This window comes from Myotis myotis, unplaced genomic scaffold, assembly GCF_014108235.1.
Source record: "Myotis myotis isolate mMyoMyo1 unplaced genomic scaffold, mMyoMyo1.p scaffold_m19_p_6, whole genome shotgun sequence".
NCBI lineage: Eukaryota > Metazoa > Chordata > Mammalia > Chiroptera > Vespertilionidae > Myotis > Myotis myotis.
Genome location: NW_023416368.1, coordinates 95,049,442 through 95,074,836, shown reverse-complemented (window position 1 = coordinate 95,074,836; position 25,395 = coordinate 95,049,442). Strand labels below are relative to the sequence as shown.

At 51.0% G+C, this 25,395-nt stretch overlaps 1 protein-coding gene across 8 annotated transcripts in view; it reads left to right on the top strand.

The window, feature by feature from the left end:
* The first annotated feature begins 3,135 nt into the window (after positions 1-3,135).
* The window catches only part of EVI5L (ecotropic viral integration site 5 like), a 33,417-nt gene continuing 11,157 nt past the window's right edge, over positions 3,136-25,395 (top strand). For 4 of the 8 annotated variants that reach the window (XM_036315333.1, XM_036315330.1, XM_036315335.1 and 1 more), the window contains exons 1-10: positions 3,136-3,351; positions 14,870-15,053; positions 19,437-19,644; positions 20,058-20,282; positions 20,398-20,472; positions 21,134-21,259; positions 22,720-22,863; positions 22,984-23,073; positions 24,171-24,268; positions 24,352-24,412. In XM_036315333.1, the coding sequence (XP_036171226.1) occupies positions 3,288-3,351; positions 14,870-15,053; positions 19,437-19,644; positions 20,058-20,282; positions 20,398-20,472; positions 21,134-21,259; positions 22,720-22,863; positions 22,984-23,073; positions 24,171-24,268; positions 24,352-24,412 (1,275 nt within the window). In that variant the 5' untranslated portion in view covers positions 3,136-3,287. Of the gene's footprint in view, positions 3,352-14,869; positions 15,054-17,606; positions 17,683-19,436; positions 19,645-20,057; positions 20,283-20,397; positions 20,473-21,133; positions 21,260-22,719; positions 22,864-22,983; positions 23,074-24,170; positions 24,269-24,351; positions 24,413-25,395 lie in introns of those variants that run through there. The other 4 variants (XM_036315331.1, XM_036315329.1, XM_036315334.1 and 1 more) reach the window with 3 other exon arrangements.

Here is a 25,395-nt window from a genome sequence, read left to right as displayed (position 1 = left end):
CGACCTATGAACCAGGAGGTCACAGTTCGATTATCAGTCAGGGCATATGCAGGGGCTATGGGCTTGATCCCCAATAGAAGGTGTGAGGGAAGCAGCTGATCAATGATTCTCTGTCATCATTGATGTTTCTCTCTCGCTCTCTCTCTCTCTCTCTTTCTCTCTCTCCCTTCCTCTCTGAAATCAATAAATATATATTTTTTAAATTATAGCCTAATTTGCTCTCTATGCGACAAGTATGAGGTGCAACTCACATTAATCAATATTTACAACAAATGAATTTTGAGTCCAGAAAGTTTAATACAGAAAAAATTTTTGATTGTGCTAAAGTTTGTTATGGCTGAATACTGAGAGAGAGAGAAAGTATTTCAATAAATTTAAATATGCAAAACTTGACTCTGAAGAAATGACAATTACACAAAAAATCACAGTGATAGAATCAACAGTTGGTAAAAATTGGACAAAGGAGACTGTTTGATGAATCAAATGTTTACTAAAAAAATCACATGAAAAATATGTTCCTCATAAAATTATTTCAATCAAGTAAAAATGAACTTTGAGAAAAATTTGGGAAGGGTTTAACTGCACTGAAGAGAAAAGTGATCTAGGAATCTAATTGGCTAAGTGCAATTTATGATTCAAAAGTATTTTCCAACAAAAATTTGTTGGATTTTTTTTTCCATTATGCTTATAAAACTGGAATCAAATTGTCCCCAGAATTAAACTATCCTTTGTGTGGAAATGGCAGTATAAAAATGGGAGGGTTAAATATCCTGTGCATCTTCCTGGTGTTCAACTTTTCAAAATATATTTTTATTGATTTCAGAGAGAAAGAGAGAGATAGAAACATCCATGATGAGAGAGATTCATTGATGGGCTGCCTCCTGCACACCCATGGGGATTGAGAACACAACCCGGGTAACCCCACCAGAAATCGAACTGTGACCTCCTGTTTCATAGGTTGACACTCAACCATTGAGCCACACCAGCCAGGCTGGTGTTTGATTTTATCTCCTAGCCACTAGATGTCCCTATCTCCCAGGCAAGGCCCCAGAACAAACTGGTTATGATCTCTTTCTGGGGGGGCCCTTGTACCTCTGTAGCTCCCACATCTTGGCTACCAGTCCAGGTTTCTCTGTTCCTCTGAAGTTGTGTCTCATACCAAACTGTTCTTTCCTGAGAGACAACCTTTGGGAACAAGGGCAAACCCTGAGTCTTTGGCCCTCATGATGGCTCCTCAGTCTTCCACGCTCAGGGATTGTCCTTCCCTAGTTACTTGGCCCCCACCACATCCTGATGTCACCCTTGCCCTCCTGACTCAACACCCTTGTCCCATCTCCAAACCATGTCCATGGGGATCTGTGACCCCCTCTCCTAGGCCCACCCAGAAATCAGGAGACAGTGTCCATAAATTCATTTCAACTTCAAACTCATTAAATCCAAAGTCACCTTGTAACTGTCAGGACTATAGAATGCCCAACACAAAAGCTGACTTTTGAAGGAAGGAGGTAAAGATTTGTTCTTTCGGGGGGGGGGGGGGGGAGGAAGAAGAAGAAAGAAAATGAGGGAGGGAGCTATGGGCTTATGAGGGAGACAGAATGCATATTTATTTTTATTTTTACCACCTGAGTTTTTAGAAATATGTTTTGGGGCTTTTCTTAACAGTTCCAGAATTTTCATAGATACAATGTAGGTAGTAAGAGAGAGGGAGACAGGAAAGGTATAAAGAGGCAAAGGGAGAGTAGAGACAGCAGCAGAGAAAGTGTAGACAGAAACAAAATGTAGATGGGACAGAGTGTAGAAAGATGGCCAGGGACAGGGAGCAAAGGATGTCAGTCATTGCTCCCCAAACCAGACAGAACTTCCTACTATTTAGAAGGTTGAGATCTAGACCTTAGAAGGTCCTGGTCCCAGTCCTCCTGTTTCCAATTATCAGTCTCCATTCTGAATTTATGATGTCACCCTCTTGTGACAGGGTCATTCCCTGCCTCACCCTTGCAAGGCCCATCCCTGCATCTTGGGATGAAAAATATGTCCTTTTTGCTAAGTCTTGCCTTCTGCCAGTGACTGTCCCTACATATCCTCCCCAGCTGAGTGATCCCTTCCACCCCCACCCCACCCCCACCCCACCCCCGCTCTTCCCTTCCCTGTTAAAGAGTCTTGGGACCACTATTCATTTAATCATTCATTCATCAAACATTTATAAGCAGTTCCCATGTGCCAGGCCCCTGCTCAACAGTGAGACCTGACTTAGGCCCTACATGTCCCCTAATCGCCACCCCCCCAACCCCCGCAGCCGTCAGACTGGGGAGGGTGGGGGATGGGAGGAGTGCAGCAGTGATAGCACAGCCTGGGGGAACACAAGGCAGTGTGAGCCTCAGAGAAGATACTTGACCCGGCCAAAATAGACTAGGGCAGGGGACCAGCCTGAATCTTTCGTGTGACCCACCCCCTACCGCCCCGCCCCCAGCACAGAGTCGGGCTCGGAAGATGCGTCCCATCATCTCCCCTTCAGGGATTTCGGGCAACGCCTCTCCTCAGACGCAGCCCATTAGCCTCTCCCTTATCTGGCCCCGCCCCATCGCTGTCTAGGCCACGCCCTCAAGACCCTCCCCTATGTCATTCAATGTAGGTTTCAAGTCCCACCGCCCAGAGGTTAACCGCACACCAATCTCACGATCCCATTGGCCACAGAGTGTTACTTCATCGCCCTCCTTCAGTTGTCAATCTTCTTTATATAGTCCCAACAGTTACCAAGGCTTGGTTTGAGGGACAGACGATAATGGACATATCAGGGCGTCTCTTTATTGGGCGAAAGCCGGTTATGGGCGGGGCTTAGTGCCAAAAGCTTGACTGCCTCAGTAGGGGGTTCCTCAGGGCCACAGCCTTCTCTCAGAGACACACCCCTCTTTCCTCACTATTGGCCACGACAGGTGTTGATCAACAGGATTACACATTCCGATAGGCAAAAGCACCCATCCTTCACTACTTCCCTAATTTCGATTCGCTTCTCTCCTCAGAGGCGGCAACCTTCTGGCCGTAGTCAGGGCCTTCCTTACGGAATGGCCAAATATCCCGTCACTCCAGGCCTGTGGGAGGAGCCATGGTAACTGGGGGCGGTGAATTGGTTGACTGGGCTTTAGGGGCGGGGCAGCGGCTCCTGTCAGCGGGTGAAATGGCAGCGGCTAGCCGGCCGGGGCAGCGGTCCCGGGGGGCGGCTAAGGGAGCTGGGCCAGGGCTGCGGGGCTGGCAGCTGTGGGGCTAACGGGACGGCAAGGCTCGGCACGGCGATGGCGGCGCGCTCGGCGCAGGTAGGGAGGCGGCGTGGCCCGGGCCTCCCGGGCCCCTTCACAGGCAAGTGGCTTCTCGCTGCGGCCCGCCGGGGCCAGGCAAGACCGGGAGTCGGGCTGCCTCGCCCCGGAAGCCGCGCTGGGAACCCTCTGCACTCCCAGCACGGACCCTGGCTGTCAGCCTTGGGCCGGACCTCCACCCACTCTCGTTCCCGACGCTTCCCGACTTCTCAGGGCCCTTCCTCGGACCCTTTCGGGCGCCTCCCACTTCCACCCGCCCCGCCCAGGGAGTGCCCCTCAGGCCCGTGACCCCCGCCCACCCTCCTTACTGACCTTCAGGACCCCTCCCAGGACCTCGCAGGGCCTCCCCAGCCCCGACCCCGCAGACCTTCCCCCTGCGCGCCCAGGACACCACCCACCCCTTCGGATCTCTCCCATCTGCAGGCCCCTTACCACCCTGTCCCTCCTCTCACTTCCTATCCTCTCTCTGGGCCTAGACCTACCCCCATCCTCAGGGACACCAGCCTCAGAGTCCTCCCTGCCCTTCCCTTCTGACCCTTAACTAGCCTCTGTAAATTAGGATTCCTGCCCACAGGCCTCACCTCAGCCTGCTGGCCATCTCCTACTCTCAGCAGTCCTGGGGTCCTCCCCGCACACTCCAGGAGCTCCACACATACCCCTGATCTTGACTCGTCTTGATCCCTGTTTCCTGGACGTCCACCCTCATCTCATGCTCAGCACTACCCCCCAGTTGTTCTGAGAGCCCTGCACAGCACACACATACTGCCAACAGTTCCCAAACAGAGAATTCCCGTGAAACCCCTCCCACCCACCCCCCAAAAAACATTCAGGCACACATCAGACACTTGGATCCCCAACACACACAGAGAAACTCAGACCTCCAACACAGGCCAGGCAATTGGTACCACACACACACACGCTCTCACACACACACACACACACACACGCTCTCACACAGGGCTCTTCAACACCCCTTCTCGGACCTTACCTTCGCAGGTCCTCCTGGAGTCCCCAGTGCTCCCAGGTCTGGCAGAGACTCAGATGTGTGAGCTGACTGCCCTGCCCCAGGCAGCCAGTCTGTCCAGCCACACCAGCCTACCTGAGGCAGCATCCCCACTGGAACCCTGGAGGTGGTTGGGTGACCCAGAATCTCCCAACCCAGTGGACACCTGCTGCAGGCTTCTTCCCCTTTATCTACCTCTCCCCACTTTGCCCTTCTTCCAAGGAAAGGACACTCACACTCTCCTACACCCGTCCCCCTAAAAGAACCGCTGCCTGGCCCCTAATTTATGCCCCTCCACCCCCTGGCGAGGAAGAGGAGTTCAGACTGCTCCTGGCCCTGGTCCTGAAGTCTGACCAGACTGGTAGGACCAGCATGCTGACCCCATCACACCCACCTACTCAGATGGCAGGGCCAGTGCTGGTGCCCAGGGGCAGCCCAGCCCCTCACAGTCCCTGTGAGTTCTTTCACCCACAGAACCCCAGGAGTGCTGAGAGTAGGAGATGGACAGTCCCTGTGAGTTCTTTCACCCACAACCAGTATGTTATGCCAAAATGAAACAGCTTCCTCCTCTCCTGGCATCTGGGACCCCGCGTGTCTGGTTTGGGCCTGTCAGAATCAGACAGCTCTTTGTTAAGGAATATTTTCAGAAGGGGAAAAATGGGCTCTTTTTTCCCTCAGCTAGGCTGTGATGGAGCTGAAAGCCCCTGTGCCTGTGTCTTTCTGGGTTGTATTGTCTCTTCCTGTCTGTTCTGCCACCCCACCACCCTTGCCCTTGGGTCCAACCTGTGGGTTCCCCTGAGCTTCTGTGGTTAACTGCTGGTGGTTTGAAAAAACTGCAGGTGGCTTGGCCCTGGCACAAGAATGAGGTGAGATAGAGAAGACAGGAGATTACAGAACTGGCAAGCTGGCATGGCCAGACTGCAGGGAGTAAGGAGGAGACCCGGGCCTCACCCCATGCAGATTTCCAGATCAGTCCAGCCCTAGCATTGCCCATCTAGGCTCCTTCAAGCTACATAAGCATTCCTAGACAATCCCAAGTAAACAGGACGAGGCTTCTTTGTGGGTGTTCACCAGTGTATTCTGGATGGCCTAGAAAAAAGCACATCTTGGCTTGGGACTTCAACTTCTCCACCTGGAAAACGGGGGGATAAATCCTTAGAACAGTAGTTTGTACTGCATGGGAGCCAGTGAGGTTAGGATGTGGCGTTGACTGTCTCTGGGCGCGGTGTGGAAGGAGTCAATGGAGTTCAGGAGGGCAGTCACCCATCTATGGGTGCTAGCAGAAGCACTAGCCACCCTGGTTTCCTGGTTGTAATTAGTTGATGCCTCACTAATGAATATCTCTGTGGCCATGCTGCCCCTCAGGAAGCCAGCTTGAATCTGGGCTGAGAAATAGTCTACTGTGTGGGGGACAGAGGGCAGTAGGAGGCCTGCTTGCTGGCAGTGCCCACCCCCACCCCCCACTCCCTGATGCTGGGTAGGGAGAGGTTTGTTCTACCTACTTGCTGAAGGGAGAAAGTGAATGAAAAGACAGCTGAAGGTCATGAGGTACACAAGAAATGAACCCCACAGGCTCCCCAAGGTGGGACCTTGTGTGGAGGCAGTGAGGTCAGAAGGCTCCCAGGGAGGGCTTGTGGACAATAGCAATGCACTTTTACCCTAGACTGGAATACACATCTATGTTTTTGTGTATGTGCTTTGATGGGTACAGGGGCCAAGGGGGAACATGATCTCAACTTTCTTGTACAGAATATAGATACTGATCATTCTGGGGGAAGCCCCATCCTGGAAGTTGAGTCAGATATTGGGGTCTGAAGGAATGTCAAAGGTGTCCCTGCTCTGCATCTAAAGACCCTCTCTACATCTCAAGACAAGAGGTAGAACCACTAGTGCACACTGATCACGCCCATGCCATGTCCTAGGCCAGTGATGGCGAACCTATGACACGCGTGTCAGAGGTGACACGCGTGTCAGAGGTGACACGCGTGTCAGAGGTGACACGCGAACTTATTTTTTTGGTTGATTTTTCTTTGTTAAATGGCATTTAAATATATAAAATAAATATCAAAAATATAAGTCTTTGTTTTACTATGGTTGCAAATATCAAAAAATTTCTATATGCGACACGGCACCAGAGTTAAGTTAGGGTTTTTCAAAATGCTGACACGCCGAGCTCAAAAGGTTCGCCATCACTGGCCTAGGCCCTGTGCCAAGCGCCATTTACATAGTATCTCATTTAATCTTCCAGGCAACCTGGAGAAACTGGGATTCCGGCACTATGCCCTTAACATCACATCCTGCTATCTCCAGTGTGGAAACTTGAGACAGAATTATGTACGGCGTGCTGCTGGGGGAGTGCAGAAAAGGGCCCTGCGCATTTCTGGGGTGTTAGGGAAGGTGGAGCAAGTATGATGTATGGAGCATTCTAGGCAGCCAGAGTGCTTGGACAGAGGCCCAGGAAGCAGGAGCAAACATGATGCATTCAGGGAAGCGTACCTCGTTTGGTGGGCCTCATCCTATAAGCCTTCATGTTTCAAAGGTGATCCATGAGACACACACTATGGAAACTCCCTGATCAGAGCAATCGTAGTTGGAAGAATCGGAAAGGCAGCAAAATCCACCTGCCTGGGGGAGCCTGCAGTACACATGCTCTAGAAGCCAAACGAAGACAGTGGAAGGAAGGAGGTTTAGATAGGAGAACTAACCCACCAGAGCTAGGAAGAGATTGAACCCTACTGGGAAGATTTCCAAGGCCCTGTTGGCATGACTCACTACACTTTTCTTCCACTTTACAGTGCACCACGTATGTTTGTGAGATTGTTTCATCTGTGTCTGTCTCCCATACCAGCCCATGAGCCCCACAAGAGCAGGGCTCGTATTTGCTCACAGTTGAGTTCCAGGTGATTCTAGGGCACATAGCAGATACTCAGTAAGTGACTGGTTGGTTTAGAGCTGTCATTCTTCTACTCACTTGCTTTTGAATTCCAGCTACTCTCCATGTCACCTAGGGGGGCAGCTGGCCCATCAGTTGCCTACTCCTTGCCAAGGAATAGGACCTGAGACACCAGGACATTTTCCCCAAAGTTAGAGCCAGGCAGGGCCATGATGGTCTGCTGGACAAATGGAGTCAGCTGTCATCTTTCAAGGCTTCAGATTCAGAAATGATTTTGTGTCCCCATAATCATTAGAGGTGGAGGATCAGAAGCCAGGGGGAAAGGAAAAGGGAGCCAAAATTAAAGGACACTTGAGGCCTTTATCCTGCCTCTGAAAATACCAACCTCTGAAAGATGGCGCATACACACTCAGTAGCTTTCCCTGTTAAAAAGTAGTGACTGCGGCCCTGGCCAGTTTGGCTCAGTAGATAGAAGATCGACCTGTGGACTGAAGGGTTCCAGGTTCGATTCCAGACAAGGGCACATGCCCAGGTTGCGGTCTCCAACCCCAGTAGGGGGTGTGCAGGAGGTAGCCAATCCATGATTCTCTCTCATCATTTCTCTCCCTCTGTCTCTCTTTCTCTTTCTCTCTCTCTCCCTCTCCCTCCCTCTCTGAAATCAATAAAAAGAAAGAAAGATTGAATCTTTAAAAAAAGATCCTGGGTTCAATTCCAGTCAAAGGCATGTATTCTTGGTTGCAGGTTCCTCCCTGGCCAGGGCCCTGGTTGGGGCGTATGCAGGAGGCAACCAGTTGATGTGTTTCTCTCACATCGATGTTTCTCTCTGTTTTTCCCTCTCTCTTCCACTCTCCCTAAAAATCAATGAAAATATCCTCGGGTGAGGATTAACAAAACCAGTAATCCTATATAATAAAAGGCCAGCCATCAAAAGCATAACAACCAGAATGACCAGAGACCAGACCCACTACGGCCCCTCGGCCTCTCTCGCAAGGCTGGCCCGCCCCCAACAAGCAGTTAGGGGCAATCAGGTAGGCAGACATCCCCTTGTAGGGCTGGCCCCGCCCCCCAGCAAAGAAAGAGGGAGGCCCAGGCCACCAGTGGCAGCAACTGTGGCAGGTGTGCGGCTGGTCAGCGATCGATTGCCCGGCAGAAGGAGGCCCAGGCCAGGCAAGCCATCACACCCCTTGCCTGTGGCTTGCAGAGGGGGGCCACCAGTGGCAGGGGAGGGGGGAGCAGCGCTGCACAGATGGCAAGCAGTGACAGTGGCGGGGGTGGGGCCAGCTGCCTGCAGCCGGGGGGGGGGGGGGGGGGGGGGGGGCGGGGGGGGGGGAGGAAAGCTCTGATAGGCCCTGATCTCAGGCCAGGCCTAGGGACCCTACCCAAGGAGTCCCGGATTGTGAGAGGGTGCAGGCCAGGCTAAGGGACTCCTGAGTGCACGAATTTTCATGCGCCGGGCCTGTAGTAGTAATAATAATTACTGCCATTCACTGAGTGCCCACTACACTCAGTGTTTCATGTATATTATTTCTAAAGTAAAAGAATGCGGAGAGATTGGCAGCACAGCAGATCAATATAGGGCAGAGGCTCGGGAGTCAGAAATCCAAGTGTGAATTTTTCTTCCCCTACAGCCTAGTTAAGGGACCTTTTGAGTGACCTTCTGCTCAAGGTGACACCTCTCATGTATTAGACCTGTCCTTTACTTTTCTGTCTACACTGGTATATAGTCACTTCTTTATCTTTAAAATAGACTTTATATTTTAGAACAGTTTAAGATTTAAAGAAAAGTCAGAAGATAGTCCAGAGAGTTCCTGAAGACTCCATACCCAGTTTCCCCTATTAGTGACATCCCAGGTTAGTCTGGTACCTTTGTTATAATTAATGGACCAATATTGATTCATTATCATTAACTATACCCCACACTTTATTCAGATCTCCTTAGTTTTTTCCTAATATCCTTTTTCTGTTCCAGAACCCTATCCTGGATCCCACACATTTCATCATCATATCTTAGACTTCTCCTGGCTGGAACACTTTCTCAGACTTCCCTTGTTTTTTATGACCTTGAAAATTTTGAGGACTAGTTAGAATTTTCTAAAATGTCCCCTAATCAGGATATGCCATCAGTTTTTCTCATAGTTAAATTGGGTGATGTTTTCTGGGGAGAAAGACAGGGGTGAAGTGCCCTTCTCATCTCATTATATCAAGGGTACATGTTCTTAACATGACTTATTACTGTTGATGTTGACCTTGATCTCCTGCCTGAACAGCACAGATATTTTTATCTTCATTTATTCAGCAGACCTTTATTGAGCACCTAACTAAATGTCAGTTGCTGCATTGTGGGCTTGGAGTAGAAAATTAAGAAAACAGGCCTTATACTCAGAATGACCCAGTAGAGCAGGCAGGCATATATAGAAGTAATTGCCATAGAATATGTCTTGGGCTGGGGTGTAGGGAGTAGGTATTTTCAGGGCGAGAAAAGAGAGAAATGAACCAGGACACTAGAGGTGGGGTGTTGGCAGGAAATATTTCACAGAAAAAAAACCTCAAACCAAGTCTTGGAGAATTCCTTTCCAGTCAAAGGGAACAGCATGTGCAAAGACAGGCAGGAAGAAGTAGGTGCTCCTTGTGGGTTAAGTGTGTGGAGGGACTGCGATATGGGAGGAGGTGAGGTTGGCAGGGGTGTGTGCACCATGCAAAAATGTTGGGATTCCAAGATTCCAAGTCATAGTAGGGAGTGGCTAAAGGGTTTAGAGCAAGCACCAGGAGGGTAGTACCAGGCCTTGCCTGAGCCAGTGGGTGGCAGCATCAGGGACCCAGGTAGGCCAACCTGCAGCAGGAGGAGGGGCTGGCTTTAGTCAGGAGAGAGTTGGCTTGGAGGAGCATCTTCACACTGCAGGTCAGGAGAGATTTCCTAAAGTGCAAACCCAGTCAGGTTGCTGCCTTGGCCCACAATGCCCTGTGGGGTTCTGGCCCCTGCCTAGTCCCTTCTTGAGTTGCACCCACCCCTCTCCCACTGCTTCTGCACTAGGTCCCTCTGCCAGCCCACCCCATCCCTTACCTTCTCTTAACTGGAGTATAATTCACATATCATAAAATGCACCCTTTTAAAATGAATAATTCAATGGATCTTAGTATATTCACAAAGTTGTGCAACCTCTACCACTAATTCTAGAACACTTCATTACCCCCAAAAAAGTCCCATAAACAGTTTCTTCCCCACCCCATTCCTCCCACTCCTGGGCTCTAGTTCCTGGCAACCACTAATTGACTTTCTGTCTCTAAGGATTTACCTATTCTGGACATTTAATATAAATGGCATCATGTCACTTGTGATCTTTTGTGTCTGACTTCTTTCACTCTGCATCATGTCTTTGATGTTCATACGTATCAGAGCTTCCTTTCTTTTAATATTCCATTATATGGATGGACCACATTTTATATATCCATTCATCTGCCAATGGACACTTGGATTATTTCCACTTGTTGGCTATTATGAATAATGCTGCTATGAATAGTCATGGACAAGTTCACATGTGGATGTGTGTCTAGGAGTAGAATTGCTGGGTCATGTGGTAACTCTTGTTGAACTTTTTGAGGAACTGCCAGACTGTTTTCCAGTCTACCTTATCTTTTATTCCAAGCATTTGTCTCCATCTGTAGTAGGAAGTTTGGGTGACCGTTTCTTAGTCTCTTCCCCTGTATGCTCTGGCAGGGGCTGTGTCTCTTTGCCCACCAGCCTTCAGTCCTCAGCATAGTACCTAGCACCTGGTAGACATCCAGTAAATATTGGTGGTTGAGCAGGTTGGTTCTTCAATTCCTCAAATATTTATCAACTCTTAGGTTGTGCCACGTCCAGCAGGGGACACTGCAGTAGCAGGGACCCAGACAATGACAATTCCTGCCCTGGCCAGGGGTCTGATGGAGATGTTCAGAAGTCATTTGGCAATCTGGCTGGTTCTCAAGAGAAAGGAAAATCTTGGAATGGAGGTGTCACAATCACTGACATATATATATTCAGTCATTTAAGCCGTAAGAGTGAGATCACCAACAACATGAAGGGACAAGGGCCCAGGCAGAGCCTATGGAGGAAGAGGCACCATGTGGGAGGCTAAAACGGGCAAAGAAGCAGGAGACCCAGGAGCCCAGCCTCTGGGAAACTAGATGGGAGAGGACTTCAAGAAGGAAGAGGCATGACTGACAGTGTCCAAAATTCCCTAAGAGGGAGAGAGAAAAGAAGGTGGGAGATGTCTGGCATCTGGACTTCTCTGTCCCCACGCTCCCTGCCCAGCTCACCAGCAGAGTCTTCTTCCCACCCCTCTTGCTTGGCTCAGCTTTCTAAGCCATGGGAGCGAGGTGGATGGTGGTGCCAGCAGGAGCAGGGTTAGGTGGCTCATTGCCTACTCTGCAGGAGCCAGGATCCCCCTTCAGGTGGCTGAGTTAGAGTAGGGGCAAATGGCATTGAAGTTGGGACCCCAGACCTAGAGGGAACCTGTGTGTGGATTTTAGAGGTATGGCCCCTTGGCCCTAGAGGGGACCTGCCTTGTCTCTGCATCTCCGAGCGCATTTAGCAAGGTAGAAATGGCTGCATACTGTAGAGTTGTATTCTCGTCACCTTGTTCCACTCAATGCCTAGAATAGCGCCTGGCCCTCAGTAAGTGCCAGGAAAGGAATGGCTGAAACAGTAAGAGTCATGGCACTCTGGGGAGGGAGGTGAAGTTGCTCACAAAGCTAAGATGGCAGCAAGCCAGTGTCCATCTGAATCTACTCAGTTCCAAGGGTTGCAAGGTCTTGTCAGTGCAGAAAGCATGCACGCCTGTGTGCATGCAAGAGTATGCATGGGGCCGAACCGGTTTGGCTCAGTGGATAGAGCTTCGGCCTGCGGACTCAAGGGTCCCAGGTTCGATTCCGGTCAAGGGCATGTACGTTGGTTGCGGGCACATCCCCAGTAGGGGGTGTGCAGGAGGCAGCTGATCAATCTCTCTCATTGATGTTTCTGACTTTCTATCCCTCTCCCTTCTTCTCTGTAAAAAATCAATAAAATATATTAAAAAAAAAAAAGAGTATGCATGGGTATGAGATAGTGTGTGCATGTGAAAGTGAATGTGTATGAGTGTGTGTCTACCTGTATATCAAGTGTGAGTTACATATAAGTGTGAAATTGTGTGTGAGTGTGTATATCTGCCTGTATGAGTATGTGTCTGAGTGTATGTATGTACATTCACCAGGAGATGGCTTCCAGGGCAAAGCAGTGTTTAGAGAGTCCAGGGATTAGTCAAAAGAAAGTTCCTGAGGGATCATTAGTTTCTACCTTTCGGACTGCAAATTTCAGCCCTATGCATTGAGTCAACTTTATTTTCTGAATGAAATACACATTACTATATGATAAATTGCTGAACACACTCTCCTAGTGGATGGTTCCTGGTGTGGTTTTTATTTTTTAACGGAAACTCAGATCTGAATCATTTTCTCAGGCTCTTTAGGGGAGAGGGTGGGCCAACTATGCTCTGGGCTCAGCAAGGAAGAGGCATGACTGAGAGAGTGTCCCAGATTATGACCCTAGCTACATGTAGTCTCTTTCTTTGTGGCCCCCACTGCTCCTTAAATCCAGGTGTGCTTTTGAGGCTCCTCCCTATCTCCCAACTCTGAAGCTGGGAAACCCATGCAGCCTTCCCAGCCCCTTCCTTCACAGAGAGATCCTTCTAGGTCAGCACTTCTTGTACACAGACTTTGACTCTGCAGGAGGCCTTGGTGCAGCCCCCACTGTTCCTCTGTCAGGAATGATTAACTCCTAGCTAAGTGGTGCATGTTGCTTGATCTTTGGAACAGGTGGTCCCTGGCCAGCCGGTTCTACCAGGACCTTCTACCAGACCAAATAGAGTTCATACCACTCACCAAAAGCCAGAGCCCTTAGTACCCAACAGACTAGGAGAGCTCTCAGGAACCAGAGGCAGAACCAGTGGCCCTGGGGAGTCTCAGAGTCCTGGGGAGGGAGGGTTCTTGCCCACCCCCTTAAGGTGAAAGCAGAATAGTACCCCCGTGACAGGGCAGCATGAGGGAAGGCAGCCAGAATCAAGTGCATGGCTAGGATTAAGTCCAGCCAACCCCTGAGCCCTTGGGTGTTGGCTGGGGGCTAAGCTTAGGCTGCAGGAAGGTGCCCAGTGACCTGAGGTGGCCAGGCAGGTGTGATAGTTCATTCTGTCACTATCCCCCTGCTGCCTAGGGGACCAGTTCCCACCTCTCCAGAGACCAGGCAAGGGCCCCTATGCAGGCAGAGCTGTCAGAGCCAGGTCAGGTGGGGTCCAAGAGCACATAGTGGACTCCTGGTACAGAGCATGCAGGAGAATGGGTGGGCATGAAGGGACTGCCCACAGTGGCAGTAGGGGAGCAGGATTTTCTTCCTGCCACCATGACCCTGGGGATCACTCTCTTCTTAGACCCTTTGAGCTAACCTGGGCTCACCAGAAGCAGAATGACTGAGTAGAAGGAACACTATCCCTGCTCCTAGCAGCCTTCCCTTTCCTAGCCATTCCTGATGACTAGAACTTCCTACAAGGTGATGCCAACCCCCACAGATGTCCCACAACAGGCATAGCGGAACCCCGAAGCCCTGGTTCCCAGCTAGCCCTCCACCTTGGCCCAAGGATAGATAATAATAGAATGTTTATGGAATGATCACTAAGTATCAGGCACTGTTCTCACACACCACGTGCATAGCATACTCAGTTCTCACAGTCACCCTCTGAGGCCTATGAGACTCAGAGACGCCTACACAGCTGGTTAAGAGGGTGCCACGCTTTAGGCACAGGTCTATCTGAGTCTGGAGCCATAGCTTTGGGTATGGTGCTGAGCTGTCTCTCATGACACTGGCAGAAGGTGAGAGGCCAATGTCCTTGGACACCCCCCAGGAGGGTGGGGCCAGACCATCCCCAGGAAAAATAGGAGAGATGACCTGACACCTGCATGGCACACGGCAAGCCAAGATCAGGATACCCATCAGAACTTACGGCTCTCACTCTGTATCCACCACAGCACAGACTCCCAGAACTTTGATGCATCCCTGGCTTCCCAGCCCAAGTGTAGTTAACTCTTCTGGCAATTGGCAGCACCAGACAATTAACAGTAAAGAATAATTGCTTCTGGCTGTGCTAGCAGACCACTTTGGTTGATGAGACAGGGAAGATCAGATGCTGAGGCAGGCCTCCCAGGGCAGACCACAGCAGGAGACAAGGACCAAGGCTATCAGAAAGGGCCACCAAAGTAGGGGCTTCTGCACCTCAAGGTCCCAGCAGGGGTCTTGAGTGACGGAAGTCTTGGCCTCAGGCTCTGCTGAAGACTCTGGGGTGTGGAGATGAGCCTTGGCCTTCATGCCCATGGACAACAGGACAGCTTGGGCCCTGCTGTCGTCCTATTGTATCTGTCCAGGCATCTGGAGCACACTGGCAGGGATCCTGGTAGTCAGCATCTGGAATAGAAGGTGCTGGCATGGCCATCACCTGAGCTGGGGTGCATGGGGATGAGGGGTACACCAAGTGTACAGAGCAGAAGTGGGAGCCCAGAGTGAGGAAATGTGCACAGGTGAACAGCAGGCTCAGCTGACTCAGAGCTGGCAGAATGAGGTGGAAACCCAACCCAATGCTAACCATGTGTGTCTCCGGCCCCCAGACAGAGCTGTGACCTGGCCCTGCTTGCAGTTGATGAGCCTGCCCACCATGGCAAGCCCCACTCTGAGCCCTGACTCCTCATCCCAGGAGGCCCTGTCAGCCCCCACCTGCTCCCCCACCTCTGACTCTGAGAACCTCAGCCCCAATGAGCTGGAGCTACTAGCCAAGCTGGAAGAGCAGAACCGGTGAGTTGGGGCCTGGCGTAGGAGGAGGGTGTGCAGGGTACAGCTTGGGCCCCAAACAGAAGCTCCTGGATGCTCCCTCACACTCATGCCTGAGTCTGGTCCTGGGCAAAGTAATAGCTCCCACCAGAGGCAATGTCATCCTCCTAACCCTGAGTGAACAGACAGTTCCCCATTCAGATGAGAAGACCAAGGATTCTAGAAGCAGAGTGAATCTTGGAACCTGGCTGTGTTTCTCAAGCCATTGTTAGACAGAAGAGTAAAGCCTCTGACTCTGGAGTCAGGCCTTCCCACCTTTTTTTTCTGGCCCTCCCCTTGTTTAAAATGTAGGTTTATTCCCTACTAATTGGAAAGAATATATACACCCCTATGTTCATTGCATGGTTATTTACAATAGCCAAAATATGGAAGCAACTCAAGTGCCCATCAATAGACAAGTGGATAAAAAAGCTGCGATACATGTTTCAGCCGGTTTGGCTTAGTGGATAGAGCATCGGCCTGCGGACTGAAGGGTCCTGGGTTCGATTCTGGTCAAGGGCACATACCCAGGTTGCGGGCTCTATCCCCAGTAGGGGGCGTGCAGGAGGCAGCCGATCAATGATTCTCTCTCATTGATGTTTCTATCTCTCTCTCCCTCTCCATTCCTCTATGAAAATATATATTTTTAAAAAGCTGTGATACATATAAAAAGAATGAAACCTTACCATTTTCAATAGCATGGATGGACCTAGAGGGTATTATGCTAAGTGAAATTAAAGTTAATCAGAAAAAGACAAATACCATATGATTTCACTTATATGTGGAATCTGAAGAACAATGTAAACAAACAAAACAGAAACAGACTCATAGATACAGAAAACAGACTGATGGTTACTACAGGGAGGGGAATGGGGACTGGGTGAAAAAGGTAAAAGGATTGAGAAGCACAGATTGATCGTTACCAAATAGTCATGGGGATGTAAAGTATAGCATAAGGATTTGGGTCAATAATCCTATATTATAAAAGAGAAACATGTAAATTGAGCATCCCTCCACGACACTCACCAGCCAATCAGGAGTGGGTATGCAAATTAACCTGACAAAGATGACAGGTTAATTTGCATACACAGGCACCGGGTGGAGAGCAGAGCGAGAGAGCCGGCGGAGAGTGGAGCCACTTGGGGAAATTGGCTCCCCAAGCTGCCAGACAGAGAGCAGAGAGGGAGAGCTTGGCAGAGTGGGAGGCCATGGGACCGAGACAGAGCAGGAAGGGAAAACCAAGATTGCGGGGAGCACCAGGAATTCTGGGAATAGTAGTTTTGGTGGCAGCCCCAGGACCAAAAGCGGAAGCCCAGAACATGGGGAACACCAGGAATGCTGGGAATCATAGTTCTGGTGGCAGATGGATCCCCTAAACACTAGAGCAGTGGTTCTCAACCTTCCTAATGCCACGACCCTTTAATACAGTTCCTCATGTTGTGGTGACCCCCAACCATAAAATTATTTTCGTTGCTACTTCATAACTGTAATTTTGCTACTGTTATGAATCGTAATATAAATGTCTGATATGCAGGATGTATTTTCATTGTTACAAATTGAACATAATTAAAGCATAGTGATTAATCACAAAAACAATATGTAATTATATATGTGTTTTCCGATGGTCTTAGTCGACCCCTGTGAAAGGGTCGTTCGATCCCCAAAGGGGTCGCGACCCACAGGTTGAGAACCACTGCACTAGAGCAAAGTGAGCCTGGAGCAAGTTACTATTGTGGTGGGGATGGAGGAAAAGCAAAGGTGAGAGACATAAGTAAAATCAGAGTGTCTAGGAAAAATTAAAGGGAAGCTATCCTAAAACTTCCAGGAAATCTCCACCAATGAAGCAAAGGAAAAAAACATGCCTCTATTATTCTGTGAGCAACAAACCAAACTGAGTTGGGGTCTCAGACAATTCTCATATGATTGCAAAGACAGACAGAAACTCCCGGATTGGAGAGGGCTCCCCTGAGGGCTCCCAGATTGGAGAGGGTGCAGGTTCGGACTGAGGGACCCCCACAACCCCCAGTGCACGAATGTCGTGCACCAGGCCTCTAGTATTGTAATAACTATGTATGGTACCAGGTGGGTACTGGAAATATTGGTGGGAACACTCTTTTTAAAAAAAAAAAACTATTGGGGGGGTAATGGGGGGATAAAGACACATATGTAATACCTTAATAAAGAAAAAAATTAAAAATAAATAAACTCATTTTTAAATACGTTTTTATTGATTTTTAGAGAGAGAGGAAGGGAGAGGGATAGAGAGATAGAAACATCAATGAGAGAGGAACATCTTCAATCAGCTGCCTCCTACATGGCTCCTACTGGGGACTGAGCCCACAACCCGGGTATGTGCCCTGACCAGGAATCTAACCGGTGACCTCTTGGTTCCTAGGTCAATTCTCAACTGCTGAGCCACACCAGCCATACACTTTCTAAAGTATATGATTGTCTAATCACTATGCTGTACACCTGAAATTAATATAAAATAATGTTGAATATAAACTGTAATTGAAAAAATAAAAATTTTTTAAAAAGGGAGTCAAATTGATGCTTAGCAGACAAGTACTCCTTGAAGCCCTTTAAATCTGCTCTGGCTTTCCTCCTTTGACATGTAAGTACTTTTAATTTTCCATAGAGTTGTAGAAGAAGAATAATTACATTCATGAGTATGAGTATTTATTAAATGAAAGGTGACTAAAAATAGTAACACTTTCTCAGTGTGTGCTTAGTGAACTTTTCTGGAACAGAGGCAACAATTGAAACTACTTTTAAATAATGGTTCTTGAGCTTTTGAAGTGAACCTGTTATATTACTTCTTTTTTAAGATTTTTTTATTGATTTTTAGAGAGAGAAACATCAATATGACAGTAAAACATCAATCAGCTGCCTCCTGCATGCCCCCTCCCTGGGATCAAGCCCACAACCTGGGTATGTGCCCTGATCGAGAATTGAGCCAGCAACCTTTTGGTCCATAGGACAACATCCAACCAACTGAGCCACATTGGCCAGGGCTGACCTCTCCTTTTTCATAAACGATGTCTTTTTTGTTGTTGCTGTTAACCCTTACCAGAGGATATTTCTTCCATTGATTTTTAGAGTGTGGAAGGGAGGGAATGAGAGAGGGAGGAGAGAGAGAGAGAGAAACATCGATGGGAGAGAAACATATCGATTGGTTGCCTCCTGCATGAGCCCTGACCCAGCCAGGGATCAAACCTACAACCCAAGTATGTGCCTTTGACTGGGAATTGAACAAAAGACCCTTTAGTTCACAGACTAACGCTATAATCACTGAGCCCAAATCAGCCAGGGCAACAATGTTTTATAACAAGATAAGTTTGTAAAAAAGTTACTGTATTAATTTAATTGTGATTGAAATTTTAATCAGTTATGTTTTCTTATTTTTAAAGCTTACCCCTTTTTTCCAGAAGTATAACTTTGAATTTTAAAAAAATATTTTTCAAATATTATTAAAAAATAAAATGTAGATTTATTATCATTCAGCTATGACAAAGCCAACAGATCAGGAGAGGACTGCCACTGAGAAGACAGAAGCAGGAGGCAGGGCACACCATGCAGGGCCACTCAGGGAGGCACGAGGGTCAGTCAGGAGGCAGAGGGAGCCAGGGGGAAATGCAGGCAAGTACTTCTACTGTGGTTTCTGAAAGAAGGACTGGGCAAGGCAGGGTAGGCAGGCCTGTGTTGGGCTAGTTTGAATAATTTCAGCCTGCTTTGGGGCATAGGGGTGGCCTGTGGTGATCAGGACACATAGTACCCTGAGTGTGAGAGCCTGGTAATGGAGAGGTGGTGGGTTTGTGGGTTCTGGATTCATTGATTTGCACATGAAAGATGCACTAACAGGTGAGTCCTTCACTATCTCTAGGAATTAGCTAGGCCTGGGAGGGACAGGCCCTCTAGAGTCAGCCAGGACCTCGCTGTCAAAGCATCAGAAACCCAGGTTTCATAAAGCTTCTCATTGGCTGAGTACTCCCAGCCACCTGCTCACCCTCTCTGACCCTCATCCATAAAACATGATTCTTCACAAAACCTGCCCTTCATGGGTGGTACAAGACTCAGTGAGCTAATCCATATGCTTCTCAGCCCAGTACAGGGCACAGATTGAGACAAACAAATGCAGCCTCTGCAGTGACCCAGGGAGATGGACCATAGCTCAGAGAGGTTAGGGCTCTGGCCGAGGTCACTCAGCAAGAACAATTAGACCAAATCCCCTGGTGGCCTCTGGAATCCCTGAGAAGAGGTGCCAGGCTCCTCAGCAGCTACCTGTTCCCAAGGAGTCACTGAAGCCCAGGGACCAGGGTGGGCAATGCCTGCAGCCCAGAACCGCCTCTACCTGCCCTCCCTACCTAGGCTCCTGGAAGCCGACTCCAAATCAATGCGCTCCATGAATGGCTCCCGGCGGAACAGCGGCTCCTCTCTCGTATCCAGCTCCTCCGCCTCCTCTAACTTGAGCCACCTGGAGGAGGACACATGGATCCTATGGGGCCGAATCGCCAATGAGTGGGAAGAGTGGCGGCGTAGGAAGGAAAAGCTGCTTAAGGTGGCAGGGATGGTGGAGGTGGGTGGGCAGTGGGAGGGCCAGCAGGGACAGACAGCAGGTCACACTCCACCAGCACCAGGGCCCCAGCACGGGCAAAGGGACAGAAGTGTAGTTGTGCAGGCACTTTCAGGGGGCCTTGCCAGGGCAGGGGGAGGGAGGGAAGAGAGTGTGAATGGGGCTGGCCAGGTAAGTAGCTGTCACACTGACGTCTCAGGCACCTATTTGTTTCCTGCCCCACTATGTTCTGTGACAAACTGGGGAAAGTACATTAAGCAGTGTGGACTCCGTCTGCAGTGCAAAGGCTCTGCAGTGCTCTGAGCCACATGCATGGCATAGGCAAGCCCCATCTTGGGGGCTAGACTAGGTAACCCTGGGGAGACTGCACTGGGACAGCATCCAGTCTGGCCTCCTGCTGCCCACCCTGTCCCCAGGAGCTTATCCACAAGGGCATCCCGCACCACTTCCGGGCCATTGTGTGGCAGCTCCTGTGCAGTGCTACAAACATGCCAGTCAAGAACCAGTACTCAGAGCTGCTCAAGATGTCCTCGCCATGCGAGAAGCTGATCCGCAGGGACATCGCCCGCACCTACCCAGAGCACGAATTCTTCAAGGGCCAGGACAGCCTAGGCCAGGAGGTCCTCTTCAATGTCATGAAGGTGAGGCCCTCACTGCTGAGGACCCCCCAACCCTACATGAAGAAGCACTGTCCACATTGGCCTGCTGTCACTGAGCCTGGCAGGACCCTGCCCTGACACTCACATTCCCTTACAGGCATACTCTCTGGTGGACCGAGAGGTGGGCTACTGCCAGGGCAGTGCCTTCATCGTGGGCCTGCTCCTGATGCAGGTAGGTGGCCTGGGGCCAGGCTATGGCAGGACCCAGCCCATCTAAGCTGTGCTTCCAGGAGGTGGACAAAGCAGAATGTAACCCCCTATCCAGTGCTCCACTGTCAGAGCCTACCCCTGCGTCCCACTGTGACCTCTGACAGTCCCCAGGCCAAGCCCCAGTGGGTGAGCACAGAGGGGCTGGCTGCCTGTTCTGTCCACTGTACTGTCCAGGGTCTAGAGGGCAGGCCATCCTCCTCGGTCACCTCCCAGGGTTGGACAGGGAATCCCAACAGGGAGCTTAAGTTAGCCAGTGTGAAGTTCGTGGGGCTGGGGTTTTGTCCAGAGAATTCAGCAGGCTTAGGAAGAGGAGAACAGAGACACTGAGAGTGGACCAGCTGGTGTCCCAACCATGGGCTCTGGAGGTGGCCAGACCTGGGGATCAAGTACCTGCCAGGTGGCCTTTGGTAGGTGACTTCAGCCTCAGGAGATTTTCCATCAGTAAACATGAGTGACCAGAGGTTCATTGTGAGAGTTCAGACAACCCACACAGTCCACGTTCATTAAACTTAAATAGAGCAGAAACAGGCCTAGCACAGTATTCCAGGTCCAAAAGAAGAGCAGGAAGCGTCCCCTTCCCACCCTGCCCACACTCAGCCCCTGCCCACCTGCCCATCCCTCAGATGCCGGAGGAAGAGGCTTTCTGTGTGTTTGTGCGGCTGATGCAGGAGTATCGCCTTCGGGAGCTCTTCAAGCCCAGCATGGCTGAGCTGGGGCTCTGCATCTACCAGTTTGAGTACATGCTGCAGGTGAGTGGGGCCGGGGTGGCCCATCACCACCCACTCCTCTGCAGCCCACAGCCATCCCAGTGGGTCTATTTAACTGAAAATTCCAGGGCTGAGAAATCATATCCAGAGGTCCCAGCTCAGAAAGGGGCTCTAGTCCCCAGGGAGCCATGTGGCATTGCCCCCAAGCACACTTCCAGGGATAGGACAGAGCCAGGCATTTATAGTGGGGGCTCCTGAGAGCTCTGGGCTTCCAGAGTCCAAGGGCAGAGGGGTCAAGGTGGCTTTTGCCAGACACACCCATAACGCCCTCACTGTCTGTTCCCAGCGTGATATGGCAGAAGGAGGGAAAGTGTTGTCTGCCTGCCTTTGCTGATTACAGGAGAGCCACAGACCTTTCTGTTTATAAATAGCAGTCCCCACAGGGCACAGAGGCCACTCTTGGCTGGCAGACACTTTCCCTGTGCATGCAAGGGAAGAACACACACACACACACACACACACACACACACACACACACACACACACACACACACGGCCTGCTCCAGAAGTCTGTCACAGGTGGGGCTGTGAAACTGCACAGCAGGTGGGGGTGAGGGTTGAAGGGGAAATGGGAGGTAGGCTCTGGGATAAGCCTGGTCATAAAAGCCCCATTCCTCAGGCCCGGAAAACCGGGAGGTGCTGTTGGTCAAGGGGGCCTGGTAGTGCCAACAAGCAGGGGGCCAGGGCCTGCAGAGAAGTGGCCCTGCCCAGGCTGGGTAGCTGAGAGCCCCTACAGCAGAGTAGCCGGACAGTGCCAGGGAGCTCCTGGGTCTGCAAGGAAGCCTAGGGCAGGTTGCGGGAAGGGGCACCAGAGGCCCTTCTTCCAGTAAATGACATCAAGGGGGTCCTAATACTTTCTCCAGCTTATTTCCCCAGTTTCTGTCACTTTTCAGCAATCTGAAGTTCAGGCCAATCAGACCGGCATCCCCTGAGCATTGCTGGGCACAGAGCATCATGAGGGGGCAGCGGGGAGACACAACGACTTGCAAGTCAAGGAATACAGGTTGACCAGCAGTAGGTTTACACTGCGCCCCACCGCTCACTCTCTGAGTGACCGTGAGCAGTTAAGTAAACCCACCCCAAGCCTCAGAAGCTCTCTGTCAGGCTGATCATGAGGATCCTATGAGCAAAAAGGAGAGCAGTTGGGCCACTTCCTACCCAAGGTGCACATCCTGCACCCATGAGCTGCTGCTATTCCTGTCACCCCTGCCTGTGTCCCCACCTCATGCTACTCAGAGTTCTGGAATATTTCAGCCTTACCCAAACACAGTGCTGAGGGCACACAGAGGAAGGGACCCAAGGGCAAACCAGAGAAGGCTTCCTGGAGGCAGAAGCACCGAGACTCAGCACTTCCAGGTGGAAGGAGCCTGTGGGCATGGACAGCTGTGCCTGGTGCCCACAGGCTCCTTCTCAGTGCTGGGCCTCCTCCTCTGACCCCTCAGGAGCAGCTCCCGGACCTGAACACTCACTTCCGCTCCCAGAGCTTCCACACGTCCATGTACGCCTCGTCCTGGTTCCTCACACTCTTCCTGACCACCTTCCCACTGCCTGTCGCCACTCGTGTCTTCGACATTTTCATGTATGAGGTCAGGACCTCTTCACCCTCTTGCTCTCCCAGAGGCCCCACACTGGAAATAAATTTCAACCAAGGAAGGGCCAGGGTTTGGGGAGGGATCTGAGAAGCACTGTCCCCACTGCCTTTGCAGGGCCTGGAGATCGTGTTCCGGGTAGGCCTCGCCCTGCTGCAGGTGAACCAGGTGGAGCTGATGCAGCTGGACATGGAGGGCATGTCCCAGGTGGGCCAGGGGCCCAGGAAGGGTGGGATTGCCCCCCACCCAGGGTAGGTGAAGTGAGACGCTTGGAGTTCCTGAGCAGCCTGATCCTTTTCTATCCCCTGTGACCCCTGAGGCCTCCCTAGAGAACCAGGCTGGGCACTAAGGAGCTCCAGGCTCTGCCAGACAACGTACAGGGCCAGCAGCTTGACAGTGGGGAGAGAGGAAGGCCCAGGCCCTGACTCTGGGAGGTTTCACACCCCCCCCTTTCTCTTGCCCCCAGCTTTGTGTCCCCCAAAATCTTTGTGGTAAATAATTATACTAGCCAAACCATGGGGCCTTGGGTGTGGTTTTTGGCCTAGGAACTGGGCCAGGTGAGGACAAAGGAGGGAGTGAGGGTTCTGGGCAGCCTCACTGGCCTATCCAACCCTGGCTTCCCTGCTTCTCACTGCCATGTCCCCACCATGCAGGCCCCTGCCCCCTCCCAGTGTCCTCCAGCTGGTACTTCAGAGAAGAATACACAAAGGCCACAGTTGTGTCCACAGACACGAATGTTCATTGTCTGCAGCTGCTAGAGCGGGCCAGCTGGGCTGGGGAGCAGGAGCCAGCATGGCCCCAGCCAATAGCAAGCTGTGTCCACCAGTGGCTCACTCTTAACCCTTTATAGAGGCCCCAGGCGAGCAGACCCACTGAGGGGTCTTCCCTCCAGGTTGCTCCTGGCTGTCCCAATTCTACAACCTTTTCAGTATCCTCTCACCGCCCTGGGTGCAGCACGCCTCCCCCTTCCTCTAAGAAGGTGCCCTGTGCTCAGACCCTACCTCAACCCACCCCCAGGCCTTTGCCCTCAGGAGCTCCTGCAGCCTGCTTTCCCCCTGCAAACTGAAGTCCTGGCTGCTGGCAGCTTCTCTCCAGATGCCTTCTCACACTCACTCACTTGCTCCACAGTGATGGAGCACCCACAACAGGCAGGCCAGGCACTGCACAGGGTACATGGTGACATCCCAGGCAGATCTGCTTCTGCCCTCCCTCCCTCCTCCAGGGCAATGAGCACAGCAGGCACAGAGGGGCTCAGGCACCCCCCTACACACCCTTATAATCAGTGACTGCCTGTGTTCCCACAGTACTTCCAAAAGGTGATACCCCATCAGTTCGACAGCTGCCCAGATAAGCTGATCCTCAAGGCTTACCAGGTCAAGTACAACCCTAAGAAGATGAAGAGGTCAGTACCCAGCAGCCAGGGCGCTGGTGGAAAAGAGGTCCCTGGTGGTGGGATAGTGACCGTGTCAGCCTTCTCCTCTGCAGGCTCGAAAAGGAATATGCAGCCATGAAGAGTAAAGAGATGGAGGAGCAGATCGAAATCAAAGTGAGTTCCTGGGGAAGGGGGACAGAAACCAGAGGCCCTTGGGAGCTTCCATCCCAAGGCAAGAAGTGGGTGGCCACTAGGGGGCAGCCCTGCCCAGCACATGAGGCACACCAGACTGCCCTTAGGCTCTGAGGGGTTGACTCTGTGTGAGCGAGGGCTCACCTGGTGCTGGGGACACAGAGGTGGACAAGGTGGACCTGGCCTTATGGGGCTCCTATTGCAATGAGAAGACAGTCAGTGAACCAATAAGTATAGAGTATGAACTCTAGAAAGAACTCTGGATAAAATGTGTAGGGGAGATTGCTGCAGGTCCAGGGAACTGAGTGCTAAAGGCCCAAGCAGCCGCAGGCCTGAGGGGCTAGAGGAACATCAGGAATGCTGCCCTCAGTGGTGGGAGCCCCGAGGTCAGGAGTAAGAGGGAGCCCCGAGGTAGGCGGGGGCCATATGCAGGGAGGATAGGCCAGTGTACTGCACTCATGGCCCCTGGCTCCCCCTGGTGCCTGGCCAGCCAGCCCTACTAGGTTTAGGGGTACAATTCTGTCACCAACTCCAATATGTGGGGTTATTCCCCACACCACCAAGCAATTTTCCAAAGCCAGCTGGGTGTCCTACAATTCAGCTCAATTCTGACACCAACTACTTGGAGATGATGTCAGATCCTACAGGTTAAGGGCATTGTCTCACAAGACTGCCACTCCCCCCTTCAGAAGCCAGTCTCAAGTCCAGATTGTCACCTATGCTTCTGGCCAGCTGGCTGTAGTTCACAGGTTCCTGTGATTCCCTTCTCGGGTTCGATTAATTTGCTAGAGTGGCTCACAGAATTCAGAGAAATATTACTACTAGATCACTGGTTTGTTATAAAGGATTTAGCTCAAGAACAGCCAGATGGAAGAGATGCATAGGAACAGGTTTGGGGACAGGGCACAGAGCTCCCTGCCCTTTCCATTTATACCACACTCACAGAACCTACAACCATTCATCAA